Here is a 27,594-nt window from a genome sequence, read left to right on the forward strand (position 1 = left end):
ATGAGCTCCTCAGTGCAATAACTATATGGCAGTTGCTTGCAGCGTTAATTTTGTACAACAGAGCTACTTCCTTCTATTGAGTGCAAAAAAAGGCTAGAACCCGCAAACTGCCGCATGCTGCTTTATTTACTAGATCTCTAACACCGAAGGGTTAGAACCTGATTGTGTTTGTGCCAGCCTATTATTACTATTATTATTATTATTATTATTATTATTACTATTCTTCTTCTTCTTCCCCTTCTTCTTTTTCTTATTATTTTTCTTCTGTCACAGCTCAAATTGCAGTGAGCTGGAATGAGCGAAAACAATGAAACTTGACCCAATAACTGGAAATGATGTGCAAGTGTTTCCCAAGAAATATGAGCCCAACCGACCAGATGGTGGTGATGTAATTAAGGCCCAAAAATGCAACTTTTGAAAAGGCCACGCCTCTCACTCCTTAAATCCGATTGACTTCTAATTTAATAAACAGGTTCAGCTCAAAGGGCTCTACGAAAAAGCCTCTTGGATCATAAAATTCCACCATGATGGATTTTTTACTACTTTTTATAAACTGAAAACCAGTATAATGAATATAATTATAATAATATTTAATGATAATCTAAGTATTAATAATTTAATATTAATTATTAATAATTCTGGATTTTTACTTTATCACAACCAAATTTGGTATACTGCCTTGGGGGACTGACATACACATTTCTGAACCAGATCAGTCGAAAAACATGGCTGCCTTGGTGAATATTGGCCATGACTGATTGACCATTTCTTTAATCATCATAAATCTTGGTCGTCAGTCTGGAATTGGGAATAGGTTTACCAAAGCATTTCACTGTCACCAAAATTGGTGTGCATGCTCTGCGGGCAAGTATTAACCCAAATCTGAAGTGCCATATTGATCGGTGGAAGTGGGCGTGGCCTATTACATATTTGCTTATAACTCAAGATGCCTTGGAGCAATCCTGATTATACTCACTGGGGACATCATGTGCTATCTCCCGAACAAACAGACTGATATTCATTCACATCCGATGAAGGGGGAAAAAATGCTGGAACTTTTCGGCGCAATTATTGAAATGCTGCATACATTGTAATGACATAAAGAGTTTGTCATTGGTCTGACTCCTTCTTTAAACAGAATTAAACTAGCTGAAGTGCCTTTGCTCGGCTTCGTCAAACCTGAAACCTGCTTGTTAATGCTTATGACTTTAATGTTGGGCATATGAGCTGTTTCCCTTTGTTGAGTGCAAAAAGGTTAGAACCCACAAATTTCTGCTTGCGGTTGTATTTTGTGGTATTTCCTTGTTTGTTCCACAAGTAATGTTAAAATATGGGTATGTGTGTACTGTAGTATGTGTGCATTCTCCTGCAGGAAGTAGTGGGAGGAAGTAGGCTTATCATAGGGTAATTACACTCAACAGTAGGTTTTTATCCATACCATTTATATCTTCAAAAGTACAATTATGTACAATAACAGACTGAAATGTACCTTTAAATAAAACAGGTACCATTAATAATTCAATTAGCTACTTTCATCTGTTTCTTGTCCAGTTTATCATCTGTTGTACAGTTGTTTTTGCTGCTAAATCTCACTGTTGACTCATGGAGGGTGTAAACAGCCATGTGCTGCCTCTGATTCACACAGAATCACCAGCCAGGTGTAAGGCATAACACAGGCCTCCACTAAGACGTAAGGAACAAAGCATGATCCCTCACTTGCTTCCACCAGGCTTTATAAAAAATGTTTAGGCGTAACCAACAAAACATATGAGTTTCAGTAGTTGTTGGTTTTAGTCCTGGCAAACTTGGTTAACACGTCCTAAGAATCCTGTGGTCTAATGCTACTCTTTTATCCTTTTCCTTTTTCACTTTTCTTTTTACAACCTTGCTTGGTGGATGTTTTCCGGTCTTTCATTGTGTTACCCCTAGTTTTTCTCTATACCAAACATACTCATAAAGCCGAATGCTGACCTTCAGTCTATATTGAAATAAGCCAATAAAACACCTGTTCTTAGTATCTTAAGGACCATGTTGATCAATAAATGAATCAGGGTCCTCCATTTTACTTGAATAAAGCTTTTCTCTAATATCAGTTTGATTAAGGTTACAACAATCACAATGCTGACACTGAAGGTTGGGTGTTTTGCACTGCTGGATTGCCACTATTTACATCAATTTCATAACAGAACTTTCATGAATAATGTACCCATGAGTAAGCAGCCAGGATGCCCTGATAGGAGATCCTGGCCAAGAAGTACTCCAGTTTAAATGACCGTATAGTTCGGATACGATCCAGAGGACCGTACCAGCAGCAGGCGTACTGGACCTTTGTTGTCATGGTAACAATAATAAACATGTGATCAAGGTTGTGGAATGGTCACAGTTCTTTAGGAAAAGATCGTGGTTTGGGTTAAATAAGAACTTAAGTTACAGGACTTTCGTCATCATGATTACAATATTAAACACATGGTTAAAGTTAGTGGAATGATCATGGATAAAAGAAATAACATTGAAAATCTGTTTGAGACCTGTATTTTTTGGACCCATCCCTCCCCCCAATGCAACTATGGTTCATAATAAGCTGCTTGCATAGACAACCCATGGAGTCCTCTTTCACAGGAGAACAGTCTCATCCCATGTTATTGTGTCTGTTCCTTTCATTATGCTCCTCAAGAACTTCCTGTACCCCCTTTCTTCAATGTGCATAAAATGTTTTGTACATCATTGGGAAGAAATCACCTAAAACTATTGATGCAAACTTATATTTGAAGAAAATTACCAGATAATGTTACTAGTTACTTTATAGGTCACCTTTTATTTAAACCAAGAAGTTAACTGTTATAAAACACATACTTTTAATTACTGTAAATCAGTTGATGATGTGCAAAGTACTCTGATGGTTAGGGTGTTCCATGCCATGCGCTTCATTTCCAAACCAAATTGGTTTACAACAGCAACACATTAATTTAAATTTAAATAATTGTGTGGAGACACAATTATTTAAATTCTGCAAAAGCAAAACTCAGTACTGCAACTGACTTATTATCCAAAACAATTTTTAATAAATTCTGGAACTGACCCGAACCATCAATGTTAGAATCCTGACCTGACTTGCCCTGTAATAGAATCTGAGCTAATAGATTTATCAGGGTGTCTAAGACCCCTTTATTTCAAACACTGGCTAAAGACCTAGAAAAACTGATGTTTCAGTTAACACTTACTACATCTTATCGAAATGCCAGTCTTTTTTGCATCAATTTAAAGTGGCTAAAGTCAGTATTTTTTTTATGAAGATCAAATGACTATTTTGAAAAGTGTCACTCATAGCGACAAACCGACAGAGAAATGCCAGCCAACTCTGCAGATCCCAGATAATGCCTTTCAACTTACTGTTAATTGGTTTATTAAATAAATAGAATTTATTTAATAAACAACAATTAAACATTTTAAAATAAATAACCACATTAATAAATGTTTGAAATATATAAATTAAACAATAATTTGGGAAATTTTTAAGAAGTTAATAAAAACTCAATTATGGAATGTTATTTCATCATTCTTATTTTCATAATAACAGAGTTTTATAGGACTTTTTATTTGATTGTAGACATTTGTATTTCAAAATGCTTTTTTTCAAAAGTCTGTTTTTATTTCATAATGGAAGTTTTGACAGTGTTGTTGTCATCGCCCACTCACCTTTGAGGCAACCTTGTCCCCTGCCTCTTAAGCAAGTATGCTCAACTGCTACCAGATTACGCCAGTAGTACCTGTTAGTTAGAGCAACAACAATGTCGAAGTAATTCAGAATCCACTATCTAGCTGCTGCTGTAAATAAACAGACACAGAACATAGTTAACATCTTCTTTTATTTACTTAGCATGTGCAGCCTTGTTATGCAATCTACCTAACTGGCTAATGAGGTAGACATTTGTTGTGAGCTTGGTTTATTGTTGAGATAACACAATAGTGACTGAGCCAGTGATGAAAGTATTGCAATATTTATATATTTGCAGTATTAAGAACTGGGTGTCTGTGGCAACATTTCAAGAAAAAATGCTGTATTACATAGACTACTGCTGTAGTTTCAGATTAAAAGTATTTAACTTGTGAAACACGATTTGACTTTTGATGAAGTACTCACAGGAAATTCAGTGTGGTGTCAGTGGTGTCACTTACGACTGTCGTTCATCAAAAATTCATCTAAAAAACAAAACAATGATCATTTTCAGCATTTTGGAACAAGAAGGAGCAGATTAAGAGCTGCAGGCGAACAGATGCACACCTTCAACTTCTCAGCGAGGTTACCAACTCCTCATGCTATGTGCAGCATAAAATCAGATCACGATTTCTCACAGACACATAGAAAAAGGTCAATTACTACCTGACTTCTTTATCACAATGACAATAATTGGTGTTGCTGACCCCAGAATTCTGTGACCTGTAGTATTAACCAGCATTTGCTCTTACTACCCTAGGACTGAAATCTGTGAGATTGCCACTTTAAGCATCATAGTGAAGAGAATGGCAGCAGCTAATGTTAGCTGGTTAGTTAGTTCTGCCACATTTTTAATATAGAGAACTAGCTACCAGTGCTAACACTGGCTCTTCAATTTGTTCTGTATTATAGGTTTAAGATTTTATATGTCCCATGTTATGTTCAGCAAGTGGATTATGGGCCTTCATAGCAGCAATTTTGATTGTAATAGCAGGAAAAACACAGGTGTTACTACTAGCATCAGCAATGGTTCGGTACTGTTCAAGTGTCCCAGTAAACTATGACAGTGAGCCAACATGAACTGAGTCAAACCTAAATCTATGAACATGTTCTCAAACTCATCATCTCATAAGTCAGGAAAGCTACAAAATGTTTTTCTGGTTTCCCCTCTCTCTTAGAGTGACGCAAGGCTATCTCTTGTTGACACCTGTGACATCTGTTTCTGATTGCTGGCTTTGGGGACATCATGATATAGAGCATGCAGGTTTGTGAAATGTGTTTGTGGATATTGACTCATGCATTTTTGTAAGCCTGCATGTATGTGTTTGCATTTCATACACTGCATGTATAGGTATATTTATGCAGCTCTGTGTCCTGTTTACTTGATAACTCTATATGTGTGTGTGTGTGTGTGTGCGTGTGTGTGTGTGTGTGTGTGTGTGTGTGTGTGTGTGAACTGTTTTCATTTTGAGGAAACAGCTTAATATTTTCAGCCTTTTCCTCCACTTTACAGGACATTCCCCACTGATGGCAGTGATGGAGAATGAGACGTTGCCGCACCCCTCATATGTCCCACATTATCTGCTCCATGGTGATCCTTTCACCTCGAGACTCTCCAGAGAGGCGGATATCGTTGCAGCCTTTTACATCTGTATCATAGGTCAGTCTCTCATTGTGAAAAATACTCCCTCCTCATCTCTTAATAAATGTTTATTTGATGTTTTCACTGAAACTGATGTCAAGTGTTGCTGCAATCAGAGTGGATGCCAATGTTTTAAGGAGGATAAAGAAAAAGATAATAGGAGTCTCGCATGCAATAAATGCCTGAACTTACTCTTGTGCATTGATATTAGAAAACACAACATTTTATGAAGAAGCAGTTCAGTTCACTTTTTTCACGTTAGTTGGTTGAACTTTACAGATGTTGTTTTACATGACACACAGGCAGCTGTGTTTAAGGCTTTGTTTTACTTTGGCTAACTGCAAAGGAAGCATACAATAGTTCCTAGGCAAAATAGAAGAGGTAGAGTCTGTACTCTGTTGTGCACAGTATGTTATTGTCTATAGATGTGCAAATGTTTTGATAAATCGGATCTTCCTCAGGCAAAAACAGTATTCACAAATGTTTAATTGTATATAGAGTATGTGTCTCTCAAAACAGGGACAATCTGCAATAGATTTCTGGTCAAGCCAGAAAGCAACTGCCTGAAGCCCGAGGAAGGCAAGTGTGTCTTAAAACAAACAATCTGGCACTCATCAACTAAAGGTGTCAACAATTAAAAATTGTCATCATCGACCACCCCTCAATAAATTCAATAAATAAATAAATAAATAGTTATTATATGTAGAACAAGAGAATCCATCGAGGCCTCAGGGTTAAGAAATCACCTATAATCGGGCTCAATAACCCTGCAATCTGTGACAAATGGTGTAAAATCATGAATAAATGTTCATTTGTTAATTTGATCTGATGGTTTTGCTGATTCAAGACATGACCGATCAGCCCTCAACAGTTTTTGTAAGCACATTTAGGAAATGCGAGGGAAGATGGACCGACTACAAAAAAAAGAGTCATGAACATGTGTATATTTGGAATGTAAAAAATACAAAGAGAAACTTGAGTCAGAGATTAAAGCCATTAATAAAGAAAAGATATTGAAAGAGACACATAAGACTTCCGCTTCCAGTGGGTCAATTCCAGGAGAAGTCCTTTGTCTTCACAGAAAAAAGAGGGAATAAACTCCAAAAATCAACAAGGCCTTATGTCTTTTGATACTGACTCAGACACGCACCCGAGAACCACATCGTCTTCATCTTTTTTAGAAGACGAACCGTTCCAAGACAGAGATGACAGATGTACCAAGCCAGTGTCAAAGGTTTGTCCACCAGGCAGACCAATTATTGCAGGCATAGGCTCACTCACTGAAAAAAATGTCCACCTTGTCAATTCCTTTATACAACCTAATGTCTTGTGTCTTCCTTCGCATACAAAAGACACAATTGATTGACTGATTGATTAGCATCTTAAAAGTTAAACTTGTATTAAAGAACTAATGAAATTGGTCTCAACAAAAAATAATTTCATGTACAAAGAAAGCCTATATCTAAAAAAAAAGAGACCACAATAAGCAGGACTATGGCTCGTAATTATGGCAAGTTATTTGTAGGTTTCTTGGAGAACGGCACACATGAATGCCTCACATAATCTTCTTTTCTCATACACTGGTAATTGGTGCAGGTATATTGATGATATATTTGTGCTTTGCTTAGAGACAGAAAATAAACTTTTGGAGTTCTAACAGTTCAGTAATGCAAGTAGTGAACACCTGAGAGCTATTCCTATTATGGCTTTTCCCAAATAAAGTTTCCTTATATCTTGATAATTAAACACAAAGGCAAGATAACGACAGATGTGTATAGGAGACCTAAGGACAGAAACAGACTGTTACATGGATGTGGCTACCATCCTACTCCTCTACAGAGAAGTCTTCTGATTAGTCAGTTTAACAGAACACTCCGCATCTGGAGTTTGGATGTCTTCTATACACAACAAAGTTCTGATTTGATACACAGATTCTGAGAGAGAGGCTATAATGAAAACTGGATAAAGAATGCCACCAATAGATTTGATAGTTAGTCAAGATACAGATGGGTGACACTAAGGAAAAATCTAAATAAATGAGTGGAGAATAATAAAAAATGCAGATGTTTCCACACAGGTGCACTGCATGGTACAATTAAAAAATTAACATCCAATCATGCTGTGTTCCATGTATAAAACTGCTGACCAGGCCCAATTGATTCTGATTTTGTATCAAGATGGCAAGGGGAAAAGATCTAAGTAATTTGAAAAAAGATTTATTGTTGGGGCATGGATGACAGGAGCTTCAGTCACAAAAAGACTGCTCAACTCCCTAGTGTTTTAATAGGAACAGTGACTCACATCTGCATTTGGATCTATGCTAAATACATCATGCGGTTGACATTGCAAATTTGATGACTGTGATTCTCGTTCATTAGTATGATCTGTGAGGAAAAAAAGGCTGACCCCTTTGTAATGATTCTATTTACCAATAATATGAATTTTTTAGTTTGTGTGGGATTTAATACTGTAGCGGGATTGAAGGATTAGGTGATGCAATGATAGAAATTTATAATGTAAGATGTTTTTTCATACTTCTTATGCCGTAGCTCTTCCTTTAATATTTCTGCTTGCCACTTGCCACTGACACTCCCCTTGGAATCTGATTGGCCACCCCGTGGTCCATTCTACCCGACGCAGACAGTGACAAGTAGTTGGCTTGTTTGTAACATGGTTGGATTACTAAACCGGCGTACCAGGTACAGCCCCAGGGGCATGATACAAAATGAACTCAAAGTGAAGCAAAACAACCACAAAGTGAGGCAAAACAACTACAAAAGTAGTCAGAGCGTCTTATGTGGATGGGGGGCCTTTTACATGTTTGAATCCATAATCTGTCCATTACTCTATGCTATTTGGAGAGACAGGTTGCATCTGTTAATTGATATTAATGTATATATTCTAATATGCGTTGGAATATTTGCATCATAAAAATGGACATCTATTTATTAACTTGATTATAGGTGTTTAATTTAATGGATTATCCAGAACAGACAATTCTGCCTTTTCATTTTATCTATTCACAGTTTAATGGTTTTTCCAGAAAATGTTTATTACTCTCAGTGAGTATGAATGTTTGGGTTAAGTTATTAAATCTCAAAACACTAGTGTGAAACTCGAAACTGGATAAGGGTTTTGGGACAAAAAACCTTAACTTGGCAGTTGTTCGCAAACCAAAGTCTGAATGTGAATTAAACCCCAGTTGGGATTACTTGCTAATTTATGACCATAAATCTACAAACTTGCAATCGATGAGCTCTTCCTCTGTAGTCAAATGACATACATCATTCAATGGGAATTCTTCAAACTGTAAAGGTGGATTTCGGCCAGGAGTGTTTGGTTAAGGTGCCCAGCTAGCAAGAGATCTTTTTAAGATAATAGCTTTTTTCAAATTTCGTTGGATATATTTCCAACATGTACCAGGTTCTAATATATCTCTTGCATATAGTTTCTTCAAATTAAAACGTAAAATCCTTAAATATATTACAGTGTTAGTGCGTGGTGTTTACAAGTGAGATGTCACTGTAGTAAAGGTTTCTTTCCTTCCGCCTACACCCAGATCAATCTACATTATACTGTAAGGCTCCTCTGTCTGTTTTTAATTTGAAGGGCGAGAGAGGAAGGAAATACACTGTATGCCTCTTTAAAATATAATGGCATAGCGATACAGTCTGCTGTCATACCGGTGGTTTGACAGCGTTTTAGATAAGACAGGATGAGATGCTCAATTAAATCAACTAAGGAGGTTCTGTAGTATAAACAGTATTATATGTAATGTAGCATACTGGATGTCTGTTTGTTTAGTCTGATACAATATAGCTACCATCGTTAAAAACAGTGATAGGCAACAGTATTGTGTGTATAAACATGAGGCATGGTAAATGGTTAAATTGCTGCAGTATACAGCCTTAGCGGCTTCAAATGCATAAATCACTCATAAGTCTCCCAGCAACCCTGGTTGGTGCCTTAATGGAAACACAGGCAATAATTTCTTGGGAACATAACGGCTTCACACAAAAACAGGGATAGAAGAATAAAGAAGTTGCGAAGGACTGTTGTATGGGTATAATGTAGGACAACTCAGTCATAATATAATCGACAGTGATAAGAAAAGTGATGAACTGTTAAAAACTGTTGTTGTTTTGGAGTTGTGAATTAAACAAACGAAGGGCTAAATCAAAGAAGCCAAGGATATAAAGCCCATTGAAAACAACAATTACTTAAAGCTGCTATAATCATTATTATTATATTATTATATAGTCATTGTTAAATGACTATATGTAATGTGAAAGGGGTCACTTGTAGTGACAAACCCATGGAGGATAATCACCAACTCTGCAGTTGCATTAGGTCAATGGAGTTTTAGCTTCTTTAAGCTAATTGTTTTGCTGTTTCGGTTCAATCGCACCTCTCCAATCAGCATACTTATTAAAATAACTTCCAACAGCACAAAACTGTTTTCAGTGAAAAAGCTCTGAAAAGCTGTAAACTACCTGCCCCCCCGCCAAACAGCAGACAGAAACAATTAACATAGCAGAGCATTTAGCAGCAAAAGACAGATATTTTTCTCAGGGGTTGGTGGAAAGCAAAACAGAGCCAAAAGTAGAATGAATATTGAAATTGGATTTGTCAGGTGAAGCATGATTCCAAATGAATGCTCATGTAGCTCCTTGTCTGTTGGATGTGTAAATAAGCAACTCTTAGCTAACACCATATTAATAGGAACAGGGGGGTTGCATGGTTCTGAGGTGTTCATTTAGTTGCAGCCACTGTCTGTAATTTGCTAAACTAAAGTATAGAAAAACGGATTTAACACAACTTTGTAAAGATGAATTAAACTAACAGTCTATTACAAATCTCTGAGACAGATGATCTGTGTGGAAAAGTGATAAAGAGCATTCCTAAATTGCAAGGAGTGGAAGAGAGAGTGGTGCATCTTCCCATGACAACATCTTTTGCCCCTTCAAGACATGCACCTCTTTACGTTAATCTGTAGTCATGCTAGTTCAGACCTGGTAACACTTTCAACACAGTACAAGTCTGAGCTGAATGTTGTCAGATTGATATAAAGACCACAGCAGCAAGGTTAAACATGCAGAGAGAGAGAGAGATTATATGCATGTCTTGAATTGCCTTCCAAGATCACTGTAGTCAATATGCTTCATCACTTATCAATGCAATGACAAGTGACAAATCACACAGACATTATTGTGTAGGTAAACAAAAACAAAAAAATTATAATCACATTTCACACAGTCTGACTTTTTAACGTTGCAACAAATTTAAAGTTATACCCAGAAACTTAAAACATATAAAACCAAATAAGGCAGTTACCATATTAGGAAAATTAGTACATGCTAAAGAAGATTAGCATTTACGTGACAAAAATTCTGTGTGGGCATACTTGTGGCCTGGCATTGCAGTGTCTCATTGTTGAAATTATCCTTTATCTCTCTCCCCTCATTTCCTCTCAGCTCTCTAATGTCTGCTTTATAATATAGGGCAAAATTACTTAAAAACTGTAACTCACAAAAACTGAATTAAACTTCCAATTATTAGTCTAAGAAAAGGCTCCATGTACAGTTATTGTTTTTGTTTGTGTGGCTGATGAGGGCAATAGCACAGTAAACAATACACATGTGGTGCTGATGTGGTATAAAATACGATAAATGAAGCAATGGTTAAAAGACAAAGGCTCTGTAAAAAGTCCAATATATGCTGTTTCCGTTGCAAACTGTTGAAAAATAGCTGTTTGGTTAATAGACAAAGCCTGTCCTACCTGCACAATGACTGCACATTATTATGTCCGTGCCTTTACTTGGTGGTTTAAAAGAAAAAAAAAGAAAAAAAACTGTTCCAATAACATCTGCTGTGAGTCTCGTGGGACCTGCAGGCCGGCTTGCACATCTCTGCCTCATACCTCTGCTTCATACCTAACATACAGTATTTAAAATACTGGCAGTTTCTGTTGCTTTCACTGTACTCAGTTGAGGTGAGATAGACAATACACAAACAAATGAAGAAAAACATCTTCAAACCCATGCGCAGCATTTAGCACCAAAAAAAAAAAAAAAATAGAATGCTACAAAGTGAAAACACAACCAAATGCAGAAATTCACTCCAATAAGGGAAAACACAACCAAATACAGTACACACAGCGCAATCAAATACAGAAACACACTGCTGACGTTTTCAGGGGACATTAAAAAGTGATTAACCCCTCTGGACACACCTGGGACACACTATTTGTTGCTGATGAAGTTGTCTATCTTCTAGTGGTATTGGAAAATGCACATTGTTTTTGTTTTTAAAATTCTGAATGCATGACTCGGATATTATTGCAGACATTTCTATATTTGGTTGTGATTTCTGTTGTTGTAGAACATTTCGGTATTTGGTTGTGTTTTCTAGTTTTGCAGAGTTTTTTTTTGTTTTTTTTTATTGTTCTGTTACTTTGCAGCATGTCTGTATTTGGTTGTGTTTTCTCACTGTGTTTTTTTTTTCTACATGCCCCCATGTGTTGTCAAATTGGTGAAGGTGTTTTCTTCATTTGCTTTTATGTTTGTATTTGCATGAGTTTTCTTCAGTTCCAGAGCGTTGAGTTCTCAGGGCCACCCTAGTTGGTGGATGATCTGCAGCAACTCAGCCTATGCATCATGCAAAAAACAGTAACAGAAGTGCAGATATCTTATGAATAGGGATACATTGCATGAAATAGTTCTTTATCTGTTAGTCCATGCTGTTGGTTAGTGTTCACCTTGAATGATGTAATGGGTGTAATTTAACTTTCATGATGTACATTATCTGAGTAGGCAGGCACCCTATGGGTGGGTAATTACATGCACTCAGACAACTAAAGTCATTAAGTGATTAAAGTAAACACAATCATATTTTCACACAATTGGAAGTAGCACTAAACTCAGTGTCTTGGGTGGGTAAGAGATTGTACAATATAAGTTAATTCTAGGAAAAGGAATGTAATTAGCAACTGGAAAAAAGTAAAATGGGATAGACAGTATGAGTTCTTCAGAAATGACCCCATGCACAAAACCACAGAACAGTTCATCATTTACTTGCCTTTCTTTAAAAGAAGCTCACGGAAATTAGACAACCTGGAGAATCTTGCATGGAGGTCTAACTTGAGGGTAGTGCAGATTATGACTACACACTTCTTGGAGGTCTTTTGTCAGAAAACGTTTCCCCTGCCTTCCACTTGGACCGAGTGCCCAGACTGGGGAGTATCGACTGACACTACTGGAAAATCCAAGGCTAGAGCCATCATTTGTTTTCACTGTTATTAAAATAAAGAATGGGCCTTTGGGAGACGACCAGAGGAAATGACTTTTGGCAGCCACTGAGTTGGCCGCCATGACTGCCCTGAGTTGGCGCCAAACTTGTGCTGCCAACTCAGTACTAGTTTTTGCGTGTGGAGTTCAACAGCATAAAAGCAGCTTTCTGTAAGAGCATTCGCTTTGGTCTTCACCACCCCAGCCCCAAGAATACCCAGGCATTTTTCGGCCGTCATTTTGAGGACTTGGGTGAGGGTGGGTTTTAACCCAGAATGTTTGAAATTATTTTAAGGGCACATGCTTGCCACCTATATGTAGAGATTAAGACTGACCTTTTGATTTGCAGAATTACTAATTTACCACTAATATTAGGGTCTCCAAGCAGCAAAGCTGTGGGAACCCTATTGTTTTTGTTCTCATTATTCTCCTTATTATTATTAAGGATCCAAGCAGCAAAGCTGCAGGAACCCTATCATTTTTTTTACATTCTTCTTTCTCTCCACTAAAAATGTTTGTGCAACAAAAAGTGCAAGACCTAGAAACACCAAAATTGGCTGGAAGGTTTGCGAATTCAACGGGCTACTCAGGCACAAAAGATGGCACTAATAGTTCCCAAGGTAACGACTTATTAATCAAGTTTACATGTTCACAATTACCTCAAATGGCTTGGCCTAGAGTCAAAATTATTTCCCCATTTTAATCTTTTGCTTCATATAAATCTTTTCTCCATTGGTCTTCTGCTCTAAAAAACAACATTTCTCCATTATTTCAAAAACCTCTGAAAACGCTGAACATCACAATGGTTGGTCAGGATCATCTTCAGACTTACCTGATATTAAGTTGTTAAGGAAATTTTGATACATCAATCCAGTTTGAAATTATACATTTTTAAACGTGTCTTTATGTTCAATTTTATAGAAATGCTCATAAATCTGAATTGGCTATAGTGATTGCAACCAAACTTGGTACACATGTTTGGATGCTAGGTCTGAGCTTTGCCATGAAATCTTCAGATATTTTACAACTAGGGGGCTTCACAAATGTGAAAAGTTTATATCTTGTAATTGGCTACATGGACTTCTATCAATTTTGTTTTGCATGGGCCAGGCTCATTACTCAGTCAATGCATAAAATTTGGTAATAATTGATTTAAGTGAGTGTGGTTTATTACAAAAAATCTAAATTTATACACATTTCACATTCTAAACTTAAAAAAAGTGAAAAAATCACCTGAGCTGAAATTTTTTCAGCGCATCCACTAAATCCTTACAAAAGTTTGCCTCATTGCAACCTATGGTCAATTCAGATGTCTGTCGCTATATTTTTCAAATATGCAAGATCAGTTAACATCTACAGTGGCATATAAAACGTTGGGCAACGCTGGTCAAATTTTCTTTTACTTTGAATAGTTAGGTGAGTAGAAGATGAACTGATCTCCAGGCACAAAGTTAAAGATGAAACATTCTTTTCAACATTTTACACAAGATTATCGTATTATTTTTGTTTCGTACAATTTTAGAGTGAAAAGTAGAAAACAAGTCCCATACGATGGGGCTGGGGGCCACACATGCACCCCAAGAGATTTGGGCTCTCAGATAACTTTTAGCAAGGTCTCAGTACTTAATTATCTTGTTAAGACTATGGCTTGTTCAAAATCATTGTTAGGAAAGGCCAAGTTATGTAAAGTTCAAAGCTTTATAAATATTCGGATTCCTCAAACCTTGTCCAAACAATCAGCCATGGGCTGATTGTTTCTCTAAACAGCTGACTAGCACTCTGAAATTTAAAATAATTGATGCCCACAAAGCAGGAGAAGTCTATAAGAAGATAGCAAAGCTTTTTCAGGTAGCCATTTCCTCAGTTTGTAATGTAATTAAACAATGACAGTTAACAGGAAAAGTGGAGGTCAACTTGAGGTCTGGAAGAGAAACTTTCCAAGAGAATTGCTGTTTGACTGCAAAAGACCTTCAGGAAGATGCACAAATACAGACAAATGTGACCTTCATGGAAGAGTCATCAGCAAAAAACCTTTCCTGCACCCTCAACACAAAATTTTGCGTCAGAAGTTTGCAGAGAAAAATCTAAACAAGCCTGAGGCATTTTGGAAACCAGTCCTATGGACTGATGAAGTTACAGTAGAGTTTTTTACAGTATAATTGGAGAAAAAATGGTGTAGAATTTTATGAAAAGAACACCTCTCCAAATGTTAAGCCCGGGGTGGACCGATCATGCTTTGATCTTGTGTTGCAGCCAGTGGCACGAGGAACATTTCACTTGTAGAGGAAAGAATGGATTCATTTAAATACCAGCAAATTCTGGAAGCAACATCACACTGTCTAAAAAAGCTGAAGATGAAAAGTGGATGGCTTCTACTACAGGATAATGATCCTAAACACATCTCTAAATCCACAATGGACTCCCTCAAGAGGTGCAAGCTGAAGGTTTTCCCATGGCCCTCACAGTCCCATGACCTATACATCATTGAAAATCTTTGAAAAAGAGCAGTACATGCAAGATGGCCCAAGAATCTCACAGAACTAGAAGCCTTTTGCGAGGAAAAATGGCCGAAAATCCCTCAAACAAGAATTGCAAGACTCTAAGCTGTCTACAAAAAGCTTTTACAAGCTGATATTTGCCAAAGGGGGTGTTACTAAGTACTGACGATGCAGGGTGCCCAAAACTTTGTTTTGGGCCATTTTTCTTTTTTGGTATTTTGAAACTGTAAAACAAGGAAATAAAAAAGTAATCTTGCTGAAAATATTAAAGAAATGTGTCATCTTTAACTTTATTCCTTTTAGAAATCAATTAATCTTTTACTCGGTTAACTATTCACAGTAAAACATTTTGGCCAGGATACCGAAAATTTTTCATGCCACTGTATATCTATACGTCTTCATTCAAATGCTACCAAAATAGACATAGACATTCTATGGATACTAGATATCACATGCTCAGATGGTGTTCAGATATGTCAAACTATGACTCTGCACTGACATTCAGTGTCTGACTGTAATTGGTACTGTATCTACAGCATTTTCTATTTTGCCAAATGTTTGATCAAGCTTAATCAAGTTATCATTATTATTTTAGTGTTTTTGCAGCAAATTCCACCCATTACTCAGACACAAAAAATGACACTAATTGTTCCCAAGTTTTTTGCTGTAATAATCAAGTTTATGCCTGCACAATTATCTCGAAAATGGCTTGGCAGGATCATCTTCAGACTTACCTGATCTTAAGTTGTTAAAGAAATTCTGATATGTTAATCCGTTCGGAAATTATACATTTTTAAACATGTCTTTATGTTCAATTTTACATAAATGATCATAAATCAAAATTGACTTAAGTGATTAAAAACAGAAAGGAACGTGTTTGGATGCTAGGTCTGAGCTTTGCATATGAACAACGCTGCAAAATGTCACAGACATTTTCTTAAAGTGAATGGCTTATTATCTTTAAGATATGTTTACATTGCTTAAAGCCTTGACAATTCAGCAATTTGAATGGGTGAATTTGGTGTCCAAATTTGCTGTGGAACATGCCTTCCCAAATAGCTCAGTGGAATGCTTTTTGTCTCTCAGTCCTTTGGTTGAGGATTCAAACCCTGCCTCTGCCTTATTCCACCTGGTCTTAATGCTAAATCTGAAGTTCCTGGGTTTACTGTGTGTAAATTGCTCCCAATTCCAATCCACTTGTATCCCGATCATTGCTTCTTGTGGCTATATTTTATCATTTGTTTTTATTTACTAAATTATTTTCTCAAGTTTCTGCACCTCACTTATTAGTTAAGTTTTTGTATTGCAATATATAAGAGCTCATAGAGCAACATGATTTTCCTTTTTTTCTTGTGGTTTGAGCTACAATCCGAGTTGTTTTAAGAGTGTATGCATTGCCCGTTGCTTTTATCTTGCCTGTCCTTTCCTTTTTTTACTTGCTTTTTTTGTCATACCCATTTTTGTCATACATTATCTTTTTTCTGTGGTATGGTTTTCATCAGGACATTCATTATTCATGGTCCATTTGATTTCTGATTGTGTTTGTCTTGTCTTCCATTCGTAATAAATACACATAAACTTATACTTGGCGACGATTTGAACATAGTTATAAATCCTGCTCCGAATAGATCCAGCCCCAAAACAGCTAAAGTTTTGGTTCTTTTGGTTTGGTTCCAGTTTTGGTTCTTCTAAAGTGGCTTGGTTCTTTTTTTTTTTTTTTTATGGATAATCTTAAGATAATTGTTACATAGACCTCTCGATGTTTTTAAATACTTTCCTGAAATCTTTCTTTTTCTTTTCCAATGTCCACTGTACTTATTTGCGAATTGATTATTTAATCAATAGGAATTTGCTAGACTACTGACTACCTACCTACCTATAGTAATTTCAGACCGCACCCCTGTTCAAATGAGTATTGTTTTTACCTTGTATTCAATAGATTGCCCTTAGTGGCAGTTTATATCTTTATTGTTTGCTCATGAAAACTTTTGTGAAAAGATTTCTTATTCTGTTAACTTCTTTTTTGATACTAACAAAACAGAGTTAATTTCCAATTCATTGTGGTGGGAGACTTTTAAGTCATTTCTTTTGGGGTGAAGTTATTTCTTTCTCCACTAGCTAGTTTCAAATCCCTCTTTAGACTCCACTTGCAATCCAAATTCAATCTACCATCCACCAAAAATGCTCACAAAAAACACTGAGGATCTGCTTCTTAAAAACCACAACTTGTTTTATGAGTACAGTGATAAATGTAGCTGCCTGCTTGTAAATCAATTAAGAGGTTGATCAAGGCCTAGAATTTTATATAGGAAATTTGCAACAAACTTGTTCCTCTTCTCAGTATGTTTAATGAATCCATGAGACAAGGCTGTCTCCCTTCTTTTGAAAATAGAAACGGTCCCAATCATTGTGAATCTTACATACCCTAAATTTAATTTGTAATGAGCATAAAATCCTAGCAAAAGTTCTCGCTAGATGATTAGAAACCATTCTTCCTGTGATTATATCTGAAGATAAAGGCCACTGCTCATGTTCTTACATTTTTTCATCTTTTAAATGTCATACACAAATCTAGGACGTCTTGCGATTCAGAGGTCATAGTGTCTATAGACGCAGGAAAAGCTTTTGACCACACTGAGTGGGACTGCTTGTTCACAATGCTCATTAAATTCAGATTTAGGAATTTGCTGTTTTTTTGATTAAACTGCTATATTCATCTCCCCAGGCTCAATGATATTGTCTGATTTGGGGTAGAACACGGGGTCTCATTATATGTGGCTAACCTGTAGTCTGTCACCCTGTAGTAGTTCATAATGCAGTATCCATTCTGGAAGACTTTGGCTCATTCTCTGGCCACAAACTGAATTTTCAGAAAAAAATGACTTTTTCCCTATTAACAAGCAAGTCTCACAGATAAATAATCGGATGTTCCATTTTGGCTAAATCGCACAGGCATTGAATACCTTGGTATTGATTCCACCTGTTCAGTGACCTAAACATATGAAGCCAGTCTGTTTCCACTAATTCCAGGCATGAAAGCAGATTTTCAACGCTGGAGTAGTCTCCCACTATCTCTGACTGGCAGGGCTCTGTGTTTGGAAATGAATGCTTTCTGGAAATTTTTGTACGTTTCAGTGTGTACCTTTTCTTTTTTAATATGGAATCACTTTTACAGAATATAGATAGATCTGCCAGTGGGCTGGCTTAGCTGGGTTTTATGTGCTGCTATGGTCTGCCAGTTCTGCCATTCATAAAATCTTAACCCGGCTTTACTCTCCCAAAACTTATTGGTATTTTGGAATCCTAGTCCTGGTTGACATTATTGAAACGCATGAATTTTAAGTTAAGAATTTAGAATATCTTCAGACAATAAATACAAATTAACAATTTTTCAAATATCAGAATATTTAATAAGAAGTCCAAAATTACTGAACAGCAAGTAAAGAAAAAAAATGTTTCTTTTTCACAATGATGAAGACAAGAGAACTGTCTGAGAGTATCAGAAATGTTATTATCAAAAAACATAGCAATTCCAAAGGCTACAAGACAATCAGCAAAGATCTTGAAATCCTTGTTTCAACAGTTTGTAATGTTATCAAGACGTTACACAGTCATAAAAGTGTAAAGACACTTCAAGGACGTGACGCTAAAAAGAAACTCAATGAGAGAAGTCTGCGAAGGTTGATGTGGATTGTTGAAAAAACACCACACAAGACCAAAGAGATTCAGGCTGATCTGGAGCAATCTAGAGTGGAGGTTTCAGCCTGTAACATAAGCCGCACACTAAACCAAGTAGTGCTTCACGAGCGAAGGACAAGTTGTTTCATAACCAGTATTGAAAGAAAGGCACAAAAAGGCATGACCAATGTTTGCAAAAACTCATAGATAAGGTACAGTCTTTCTGGAATAATGTTGTATGGACAGATTAAACCAAAGTAGAGCTCTTTGGGAATGCAGTGCTTAAGAAATTTGTTACCCAGTGTCAGAAAACTAGGTTTGAGGCGAAGGTCTTGGGTTTCTTAGCAGGGTAAAGACCCAAAGCACACATCCAGCAGCACAAAATAATGGTTGAAAAGGAAAAGATGGCCTGTTTTAAACTGACCAGCAATGAGTCCTGACTGAAAACCTTTGATGCGAGTTGAAATCTGCCATTGCAAAAAGGATTCCTTCGAACTTAAGACTTGAACGCACGCCAATGGAAAGGTGGTAAAAACTACCAGCAGATAGGTGAAAGAAGCTTCCTGATGGCTACAAGAAATGTTTAGAGGCTGTCATTGTTGCTAAGACTCTGCAACCAAATATTAGTGAAGGGTACCAATAATTGTGGCTGATGTATAATTTGTGTTTGTATTATTTCACTTTTATGCAAGTTTTGTTTTTTGTATTTCTTTTGTTCAGTAACCTTGGACATTTTATTAAAATTAAAGACTAAGATAAAAAAAGACTAAATTGGAGTCAGAGATTGGATTAGAGCTGAACAAAGAATGGTGGTCTGGTGCCTGGAAAAGGGTTAATTACTCTTACTCCTACACATGCCTCAGTTTTATTAGAAAATTAACCAACATTGCATACTTGTGCAATGCTCATTTGTCAGACATTTTCCAACATATCAACCCAATCTGTGTCTGTTGCTCTACTGACCCCACATCTCTTCTATATATGTTTTGGTCCTGCTCAAAGCTCAAAGAGTTTTGGTCAGCCATTTTCAAAACAATTTTGATGGATTAGATGGTAAAATCCATACCTGTCCTGTTAGCACTCTTCAGCTAACACACTGTCAGAGCCTTTCAGAGCCTGTCCACACTCCTTCTGGATCAGTGTCTACTCTGACTGTCGCCATAACCAAATATTTTTAATGATGTCTTCATAGTGTTTGATGATGCAGTTTTACTTTATACCTTATACAATACTCAGGTTAATTGTATGCTTTTGTTTGGGCACTGAGTTTTTCCCTCAGATTTTTAAACATCTTATTATTATTGTTATTGTTATTGTTGTTATATCTTTATGTCATTATTTATATTTTACATTTTGTTTAGTAATCAGGTAGGTGCGGTCAGAGGTAGGTGGCGTTACTGATGGGTTTTGTTGTGAAAATCTCCCATGTACATTGACATATTTGTTTGTTGGTCTTAGTTACCTCCACCAAAGAGGTCATGTTTTCACCTGCCTGTTTGTTGGTTTGTTTGTTTGTCATCATGATTACTTTACTGATTTGCACCACACATGGTGGAGTAGGAAGAACCCCTTCAATTTTGGTGTGGATCAAGTAAAAGGAGCGGATCCATGAATTTTTTTATCACTCTACTTAACATTTCCAGGCCTTGGCGAAGTATGTACTCTATTGACTGACATTTAGTTTATTTATGTTCCAATGTACATTCACCAATGATGTGCCGAAACTTAGGAGTAACTATTAAGAGCAACTCTAGGCGATCACATTTCCTCATTTATATACAGGTCTGCAAAAGCATATAGCATTTAATAAATTTGATTTTGTGTCAAATCTTTAATATCTTTTGTAGCAATTAACATGAACAAGTAGTGTAACTTGTTGCACTTGGAATCTTACTAAAAGTCATCAACTGCTATATTCTGAATTATACACATTGCTTCAGATAACATACATTATAATGCAAAAATCCTGGGCAAATTAGATATTCTGTTAATTTTTGACATGTTAAAATGTTTGGGCACCCTACTATGTTAGCACTTAGTAACGTCCCTATGGCAGATATCACAGCTTGCAAATACTTTTTAAAGAAGAAAGACTACTCCTTCTGTAGGAGAGAGTGAGAGAAGAAACGTAACTGTTTTACAACACTCAAAGACACAAAGTAGAAGTTATGATGACATATTGGATAAGAGAGATTCAGAAAAGAGCACCACTTTTTATATGTATTTTGACTAAACTGCATGAAATTATCCTATCAGCCCCATCAAACTAAATTGTTTTACAGTGCTGTATCTTGCACATACTGTACAGTATTGCAAACACAGCAATGATGTTGAAATATCAGTGGGCTGCAGCACACTTCTCCATGAAGAACTTGGAATCTTCTGCTTTATACAGTAGATTCTATAATGTCACCCCATGTTAGGAAATACACTAAAACAATATGAATACATTTTTCAAATAATACAGCTTTGCTGTTATATGAAATTATAAAAAAAATATACGATAAAAACCATATTAGATTTTACCTGTTGTACCTTAGCTGAGATATCATTCATTCCAATTATGCAGGCAACATCCATGTAGGGGGACATGATTGTGCTCAAAAAAAGTTTTAATCTGCTCTCACTAAGTGCAATTCAATCCATCTGTTTTTATGTGTGTTCTCAGTTTGTGCATAATAGTTCTGGAAATTGGCTGTAAATTTGAAAAAACTGCAAAAACGTTGTTGAGGGGGAAATGTTGGTGTAGTAACTAAGGTAAAATGTGACAAAGTGCAATGGTAACAAACTTAGCAAATAAATCATCCACCCATCCATCTATTTTCTGCTGCTTATCCGAAAAATGGTTGCGGTGGCAGCAGGTTAAGCAAACAATGTTTTCAAACTCCTCCTGGGGGATCCCGAGGTGTTCCTAGTCCACATGAGATATATAATCTCTCCAGCGTGTTCTGGGTCTACCCTGGGGTCTCCTACCAGCTGGATGGCCCAGAAGACCTCTGATGGATGTTGCCCAGGAGGCATCCTAGTCAGATTCCCAAAGCACCTAAACTGGCTCCTTTCGACGAAAAGGAGCACAGGCACCCTGCAGACGAAACCTATTTCAGCCGCTTTTATTGACAATCTCATTCTTTTGGTCACTACCCAAAGCTCACGACAATAAACGAGGGTCAGAAGGGGGGTCAACTGGTAAATCAAAAGCTTTGTCTTTTCGCTCAGCTCCCTCTTTAACAAATTGGGCCATAAAAACGCCTGCTTTACTACTGATGCTGTCAATCTCCCATTAAATACTAAAATTAATAAATAAATCATGACGTATATAAGATGTTTGACTTATATTGTAAGTCCATTCCAGTTAAGAGGCAGAACTTCAAATATGTGTGGCGGGGAACCTTCCTGAAATAAGAGAGTAGCTCCATTAAATATGAGGAGAGAAACATCTGGACCGAGGGAGAGGCAGCATGATGCATGGTTTTCCATTTTTTTTAACCACTTTACCACATGGTTCCATGTAGGAGTGCTCCAACAGCCCAATTTTGGCTGATAGCCTATATTTGCTATTATTTCTTTTCCTGATACAGTACATCATATGAGTTAATGGAAATGAGGAGATGTACAGTACGCTCATTGTGCAATTTATTAATTTAGTTTGTCAATTTATTTCAACTGCCCTCATAAATAATTGGAATGAATCAGGTTTATTCAGAAGTGTTTGCATAATTTGTGCAGGTTAAACAGGCTGAGTAGAAAACAGTTGACAGGGCAGCAGCATTATGACTGAAAAGTTAATTGTTGTTTGTAATAATAAACTTGTTTGTAATTATTGCATACATGTGTAAGATACAATAGAAAAGATGAAGACGACTGAGTGTATATTTAAGCTTGCTCTGTATATTTTACAATAATCGCTGTAGGTTGTGCTGCTTTCTGTTCCTGAATAATATTGTGTATATGTTCATGCATGGTTTTACATTCTCTACTCCAAACACCCCAGGTCTAGTAGTAGATGTAAGAAAATTGGAATTCATCAAGTTGACGTACACACAATGTAGTCACAGCTGTGCACGATCAACAGTAATGAATCCCATTTAGTTCTTTAAGACTGTGCTCATGCATTATCAGTCTTATTTACATAGAGAAATGCTCCAAAATCAACAGTACCTAACACTCAGTGGCATTTTAAAATGTAAAAATGGTGGGTCAACAACTACTTTGGACAGATGCAAAACCAGAAAATTACACAATTTTACAATTTTACATAATGCTGTATTTCACATTTTTCACACTGTTTAATATAGGTGATAATCTGACTGAGCACCTACCTAATCTCAATTTGCTGTTATGGTGCTTACATGTTTATTAATTGCTAAAGGCTTTTGGGCACACGCATTGTTGTTCTCCCACAGACAATGGGCACTTGAGTTTGCGAGCATGGGACTATCCCCACATAGTAGCCTCTTGAGCTAAGTGCAATTAAAAATACCATTTTTAAACCTTCCTATTACTGACCTTAAATTGTACAGTTATGATAAATTACAGCAGCAATCAAGTTTTTTTTAATCATAAATTAATACAGAATTATCTGTTTAGGTTACTTAGTACCACTAAAATTGCACTTTTTTATTCTACTTTGCCCCACTTGCCCCAAATGACCTGTCATCTCTGCATATACTGTGAACAACTAGGACAATTGGTGGGCAATATGGGGCATGTAAGAAGGTCAAGAGGAAGAACTGTCTATCTCATATCCCATCTCATATCTAAATAAGAACTTGCCTCTTTATTTACCATATATACTATATTTACATCACTCAGGGGTCCCACAAATTCTATTGGCCTAGTAGTTGTGTAAATTCATTGGAGAGGTATATTATAGTGGCAGATTTCTGTTTGACTGCTCTCTTGCCTGCTTCTCGCAGTTAATAAAATTATGCCTAGTTGCATTACATTTCCGTCCTCCGAATATTTGCTTCATTTCCCATTCACTTCTATTGAAACCTGCACAACAGACAAATTCAGGCATGCATTTGCTTTTTGCTGCGATCTCCAGCTGCCTTCAGACGATTTGCAGGTTACAGTTAAACTTTGTTCAGAATTGACTGGGCAGATGTGCTTATTCAGCCAAAAGAAACAACGCTGCACTTTGTTTGGGAATGGAAAAGTAAGTCCAGTGTATTTCGACATTATTTTTAGTACATTATCACACTACACAGACTATAAACTGTAGCATTACTACCATGTACTGTATGCCTACCTTTTGGCCCCAACAAAATTAAGGCCTGTTAAGAATTGACCTTGCACTGTTGGCTATAATCGCTATCTTCCGCCATACTAGTACTTACATAAAATCATAAATTAATGTAAATTCAAAAAGCAGTCACTCAAGGTTAGTTGCTCTACCAGCCAGTAGTTTTGATTCTTTAGTATAGACACCTCACATTCTCAACATGTAGCTACAGTTCGTACTAATACAGTGAAACTCTTGTCTCTTTATGTCCATCCCCTTCTTTTTAGGAGGGGTTATATACTGAGGGCAAGAAAATGAAAAAGAGCATGTGCCCCTCAAGTTGAACGTGATTGAGGTCCTTGGGATGGAACATCACAAAAGTTGTGATATTGTTTTATCATCTCATTTACGGTTACAGTAAACAATAAATGCATTGAGAAAAAAACCTAACTAACTATAACTTAAATATTCATAGACTTGAAATTGATGTTATTTTTAATAATAGGTCTGTCAGAGTTGGCAGATCCAGCTAATTTGGGGAAATAACATAATATGAAATGTTGTAAGTGTACATCAGATCATGAGGAAGTTATCCATTTAAATTATTCTGCATTTGAATAATGCTGGGAGGAAATTTGATCCCCCTCCTTTTTTTACTGAAACAAATCTGACCTGCACTAGGCGGATCTCTTAAACCCACTTCAACCCCAAATTCCTGTAAAATACCCACACAATTTGAACACTGATTAAAACTTTGGGGCAATTATTGATATTTTTTTATAACTACTATAACAACTTCACAACATTGCCTTATAGCATTCTTATGACTAACATTTAACAGTAGCTGTACAACATTGCGCTATAAAGTTGATACGGCTAATGTGTTAGCTCTATAACATTCCCTTATTAAATGGATATGGCTTATGTGTTAGCTTTATAGCAGCGCTTTATAAAGCATGATCACAAATAATTTCCTATTTACACTTCCAAGTCCAATATTCACTCCCCTTTTAGCTCTTGACCAGCTAATTGCTAACTTTGTCTGCCATTTGGTGCTGTGTTGTTTTTATGCCTCCATGCTGGCGACAGCTGTAGCTGGAGGAATTATGTTTTCTGGTTGTCTGTCTGTCCATCAGTCCATCGTCCCATTCTTGTGAATGCAATATCTTAAGAAACACCTAAACACCTTTCATTACATTTTGCACAAATATCCACTTAGACAGAAGGATGAACTCATTAGAATTTGGCGGTCAAAGTTCAAAGGTCAAGGTCAGTGACCTCACAAAACATGTTTTTGACCATAGCCCAATAATTCATATGCTAATTATGACAAATTTTCACACACATGTCTAATAGAATAAAATGATGAAGTGATGACATTATAAATCCAAAAGGTTGAAGGTCAACTTTAATGTGACAACATAATGTTCTGCTAAAAACTTTTCTGGCCATCGTTCAACGCCATAACAGAAGGGGAGATTGTGACCACATTTCACATTTTGTCGGATACTGAATTGGTGACACAAATTTTGAGTGCCCACCTGGAAACTGCGGTGATTATCTAGATCTTCTGTGCTGCTGGGTTGAAGACGTTGAAGCATGTACATTTTAGAATTTTTACCTTCTTTGCAGCAACATTGTCTACTGTAATGGCTACAACTTTCTATTCTATTAGAGTCAGCTTTATTGGCCAAGCATATGAAAACATACAACTGGAATCATACATGTCAATAAACCTACCATTTCACCAAAAAATACACTTATTACTTTTTATTAAATTTCTTCAAAGTCTTCACTACATATATGAGTCTGGACCGACAAGGATGTAAACTGCAACTTAACTGGTTGGTGGAGGCATACAGCCACAAGGCGGTAATTCTAGCTTTTTTGAAGGTTAGTCAGACTGGCAGTAAAGACCTAAAGACCTAAAAAAAAAGAGACAAAGCTATAAAGTTGACATCTCTGTGCTTTTGTAAATGCAAATAACCCTTTCTCATTACACATAGACATAGACACAGAGGTGTGTATACTGGCCACCTAACTGCATCTCTTTTCTATCAAACTGGTGGATGCAATTTTGACGACTGAAATAGTTCCCTAATGTTACAATTGAAAGAATTTTCACTGTAGCCCGAGTGCCTTGGTGAAGAGGGTCAGTGATGTCTGTCTAATCTTCTGAAAAAATATTTCATTCTTCCAGATGAATTCCTTTTTAAAATACAAATTAACCTAGCTGTACAGCCGCTTTTCATGTTCTAGCTGCATACCTGCTGTGAATAAAACATGAAGAAACACGAAGTAAAAGCTTCAGGCTAGACCATTCAAATCAGTAAGTCAACAACCATTGGCAGCAAAATATTCATGCCATCAAATCATCACTAAACAGGGAACTGAAATATAAAAAAGGTCCTGACATTTCCAGTGAACAATAGACTATAGGCTATTATAAGGGAGAAAAAAGGAGAGTGCTGAAGAAGAAAAATATGACAGCCTATTCATGAACCATATCTTATAAACCTTACCTCAATCCCATTCTGTATCCACACTGTTATCAATGAAGCCCAGGAGCCACCATCCAATGGCCCAACACACTCCATAATAACAACTGATTTTCATGGCCTGTTGTGTATTGTCTTAGCTTCAGCAATAAAAAACTGCTCAGTTTACTGTGCACAACAGTGAGACAACAATACAGCAGCGTGAAAAAACTAAAATATGACATTTTCAGTTTACTTTGATCCAGTGTGTCTTTCAGTACAATGAACACACAATGTCTAATGTGTTCAGACACAGTGAACCCTGACACATTATGCCTCATCACTGAACAACTGAAGTGTAAAACTGTACTTTGTAAATATGTTGACCAACTTTACACTACTTTGTATAAAATATGTGACACTATATAATATGTAACCGTACGAGAGAGCTCTTTTTTTTTTTTTGTAACTTCTAAGAACTCTGACTTTGCGAAAATTAAAATCCAACATTCACACCCACTTCACGCTGTGATTGGCCAACTGTGTGGATGTGAGAAAGTATGCTGGGTTTGAACTTCTGTCTCTAGCTCTCGTTTTTCATTTGTTACACAACTATCTGTGGCATTTTCTTTGTGAACAACAGAGCGCAACCGTATTAATGTGTTCTTGGAGAGACTGAGAATCTCCATATTTAAACAATATCACCTCTTGCCCCTTTTCACTTCACCTTTGAGTGTTCGGATAAGGTAAAAACACTTTTGATTTCAAACGTGGTCAGACAACATGTCATACAAAGCACTTCTTTTCTAGTATAACGTTTATAATAATGTTAAAGGCCCTGCACACCTACTCTTCAGCTAGAGGTTAAACTGATTAGGGAAGAGATAAACAATACGACAGTCCGTATGATCATGTGTTGAAATTATTGGAGCTTCTCTCTTCCTGTGGCTTTGCTTGAGACAGATGCTGTGTCCAAAATTACTCCCTATTCACTATATGAGACGTGCAAATTATTGTCATTGATGATGCAAAATAATGATTCGTAAGTGTCCGAAACTTTAATTTACTGCTTAC

General features: G+C 36.6%; 1 protein-coding gene across 1 annotated transcript in view; it reads left to right on the top strand.

Moving 5' to 3' along the window:
• opn5 (opsin 5) overlaps positions 1-27,594 on the top strand; it is a 62,326-nt gene that overhangs the window by 1,532 nt on the left and 33,200 nt on the right. The window contains exons 2-3 of the mRNA XM_040125761.1: positions 4,894-4,979; positions 5,229-5,375. Of these exons, the coding sequence (XP_039981695.1) occupies positions 5,243-5,375 (133 nt within the window). The 5' untranslated portion in view covers positions 4,894-4,979; positions 5,229-5,242. The remainder of the gene's footprint in view (positions 1-4,893; positions 4,980-5,228; positions 5,376-27,594) is intronic.

Source organism: Xiphias gladius, chromosome 4, assembly GCF_016859285.1.
Source record: "Xiphias gladius isolate SHS-SW01 ecotype Sanya breed wild chromosome 4, ASM1685928v1, whole genome shotgun sequence".
Taxonomy (NCBI): Eukaryota; Metazoa; Chordata; class Actinopteri; order Istiophoriformes; family Xiphiidae; genus Xiphias; species Xiphias gladius.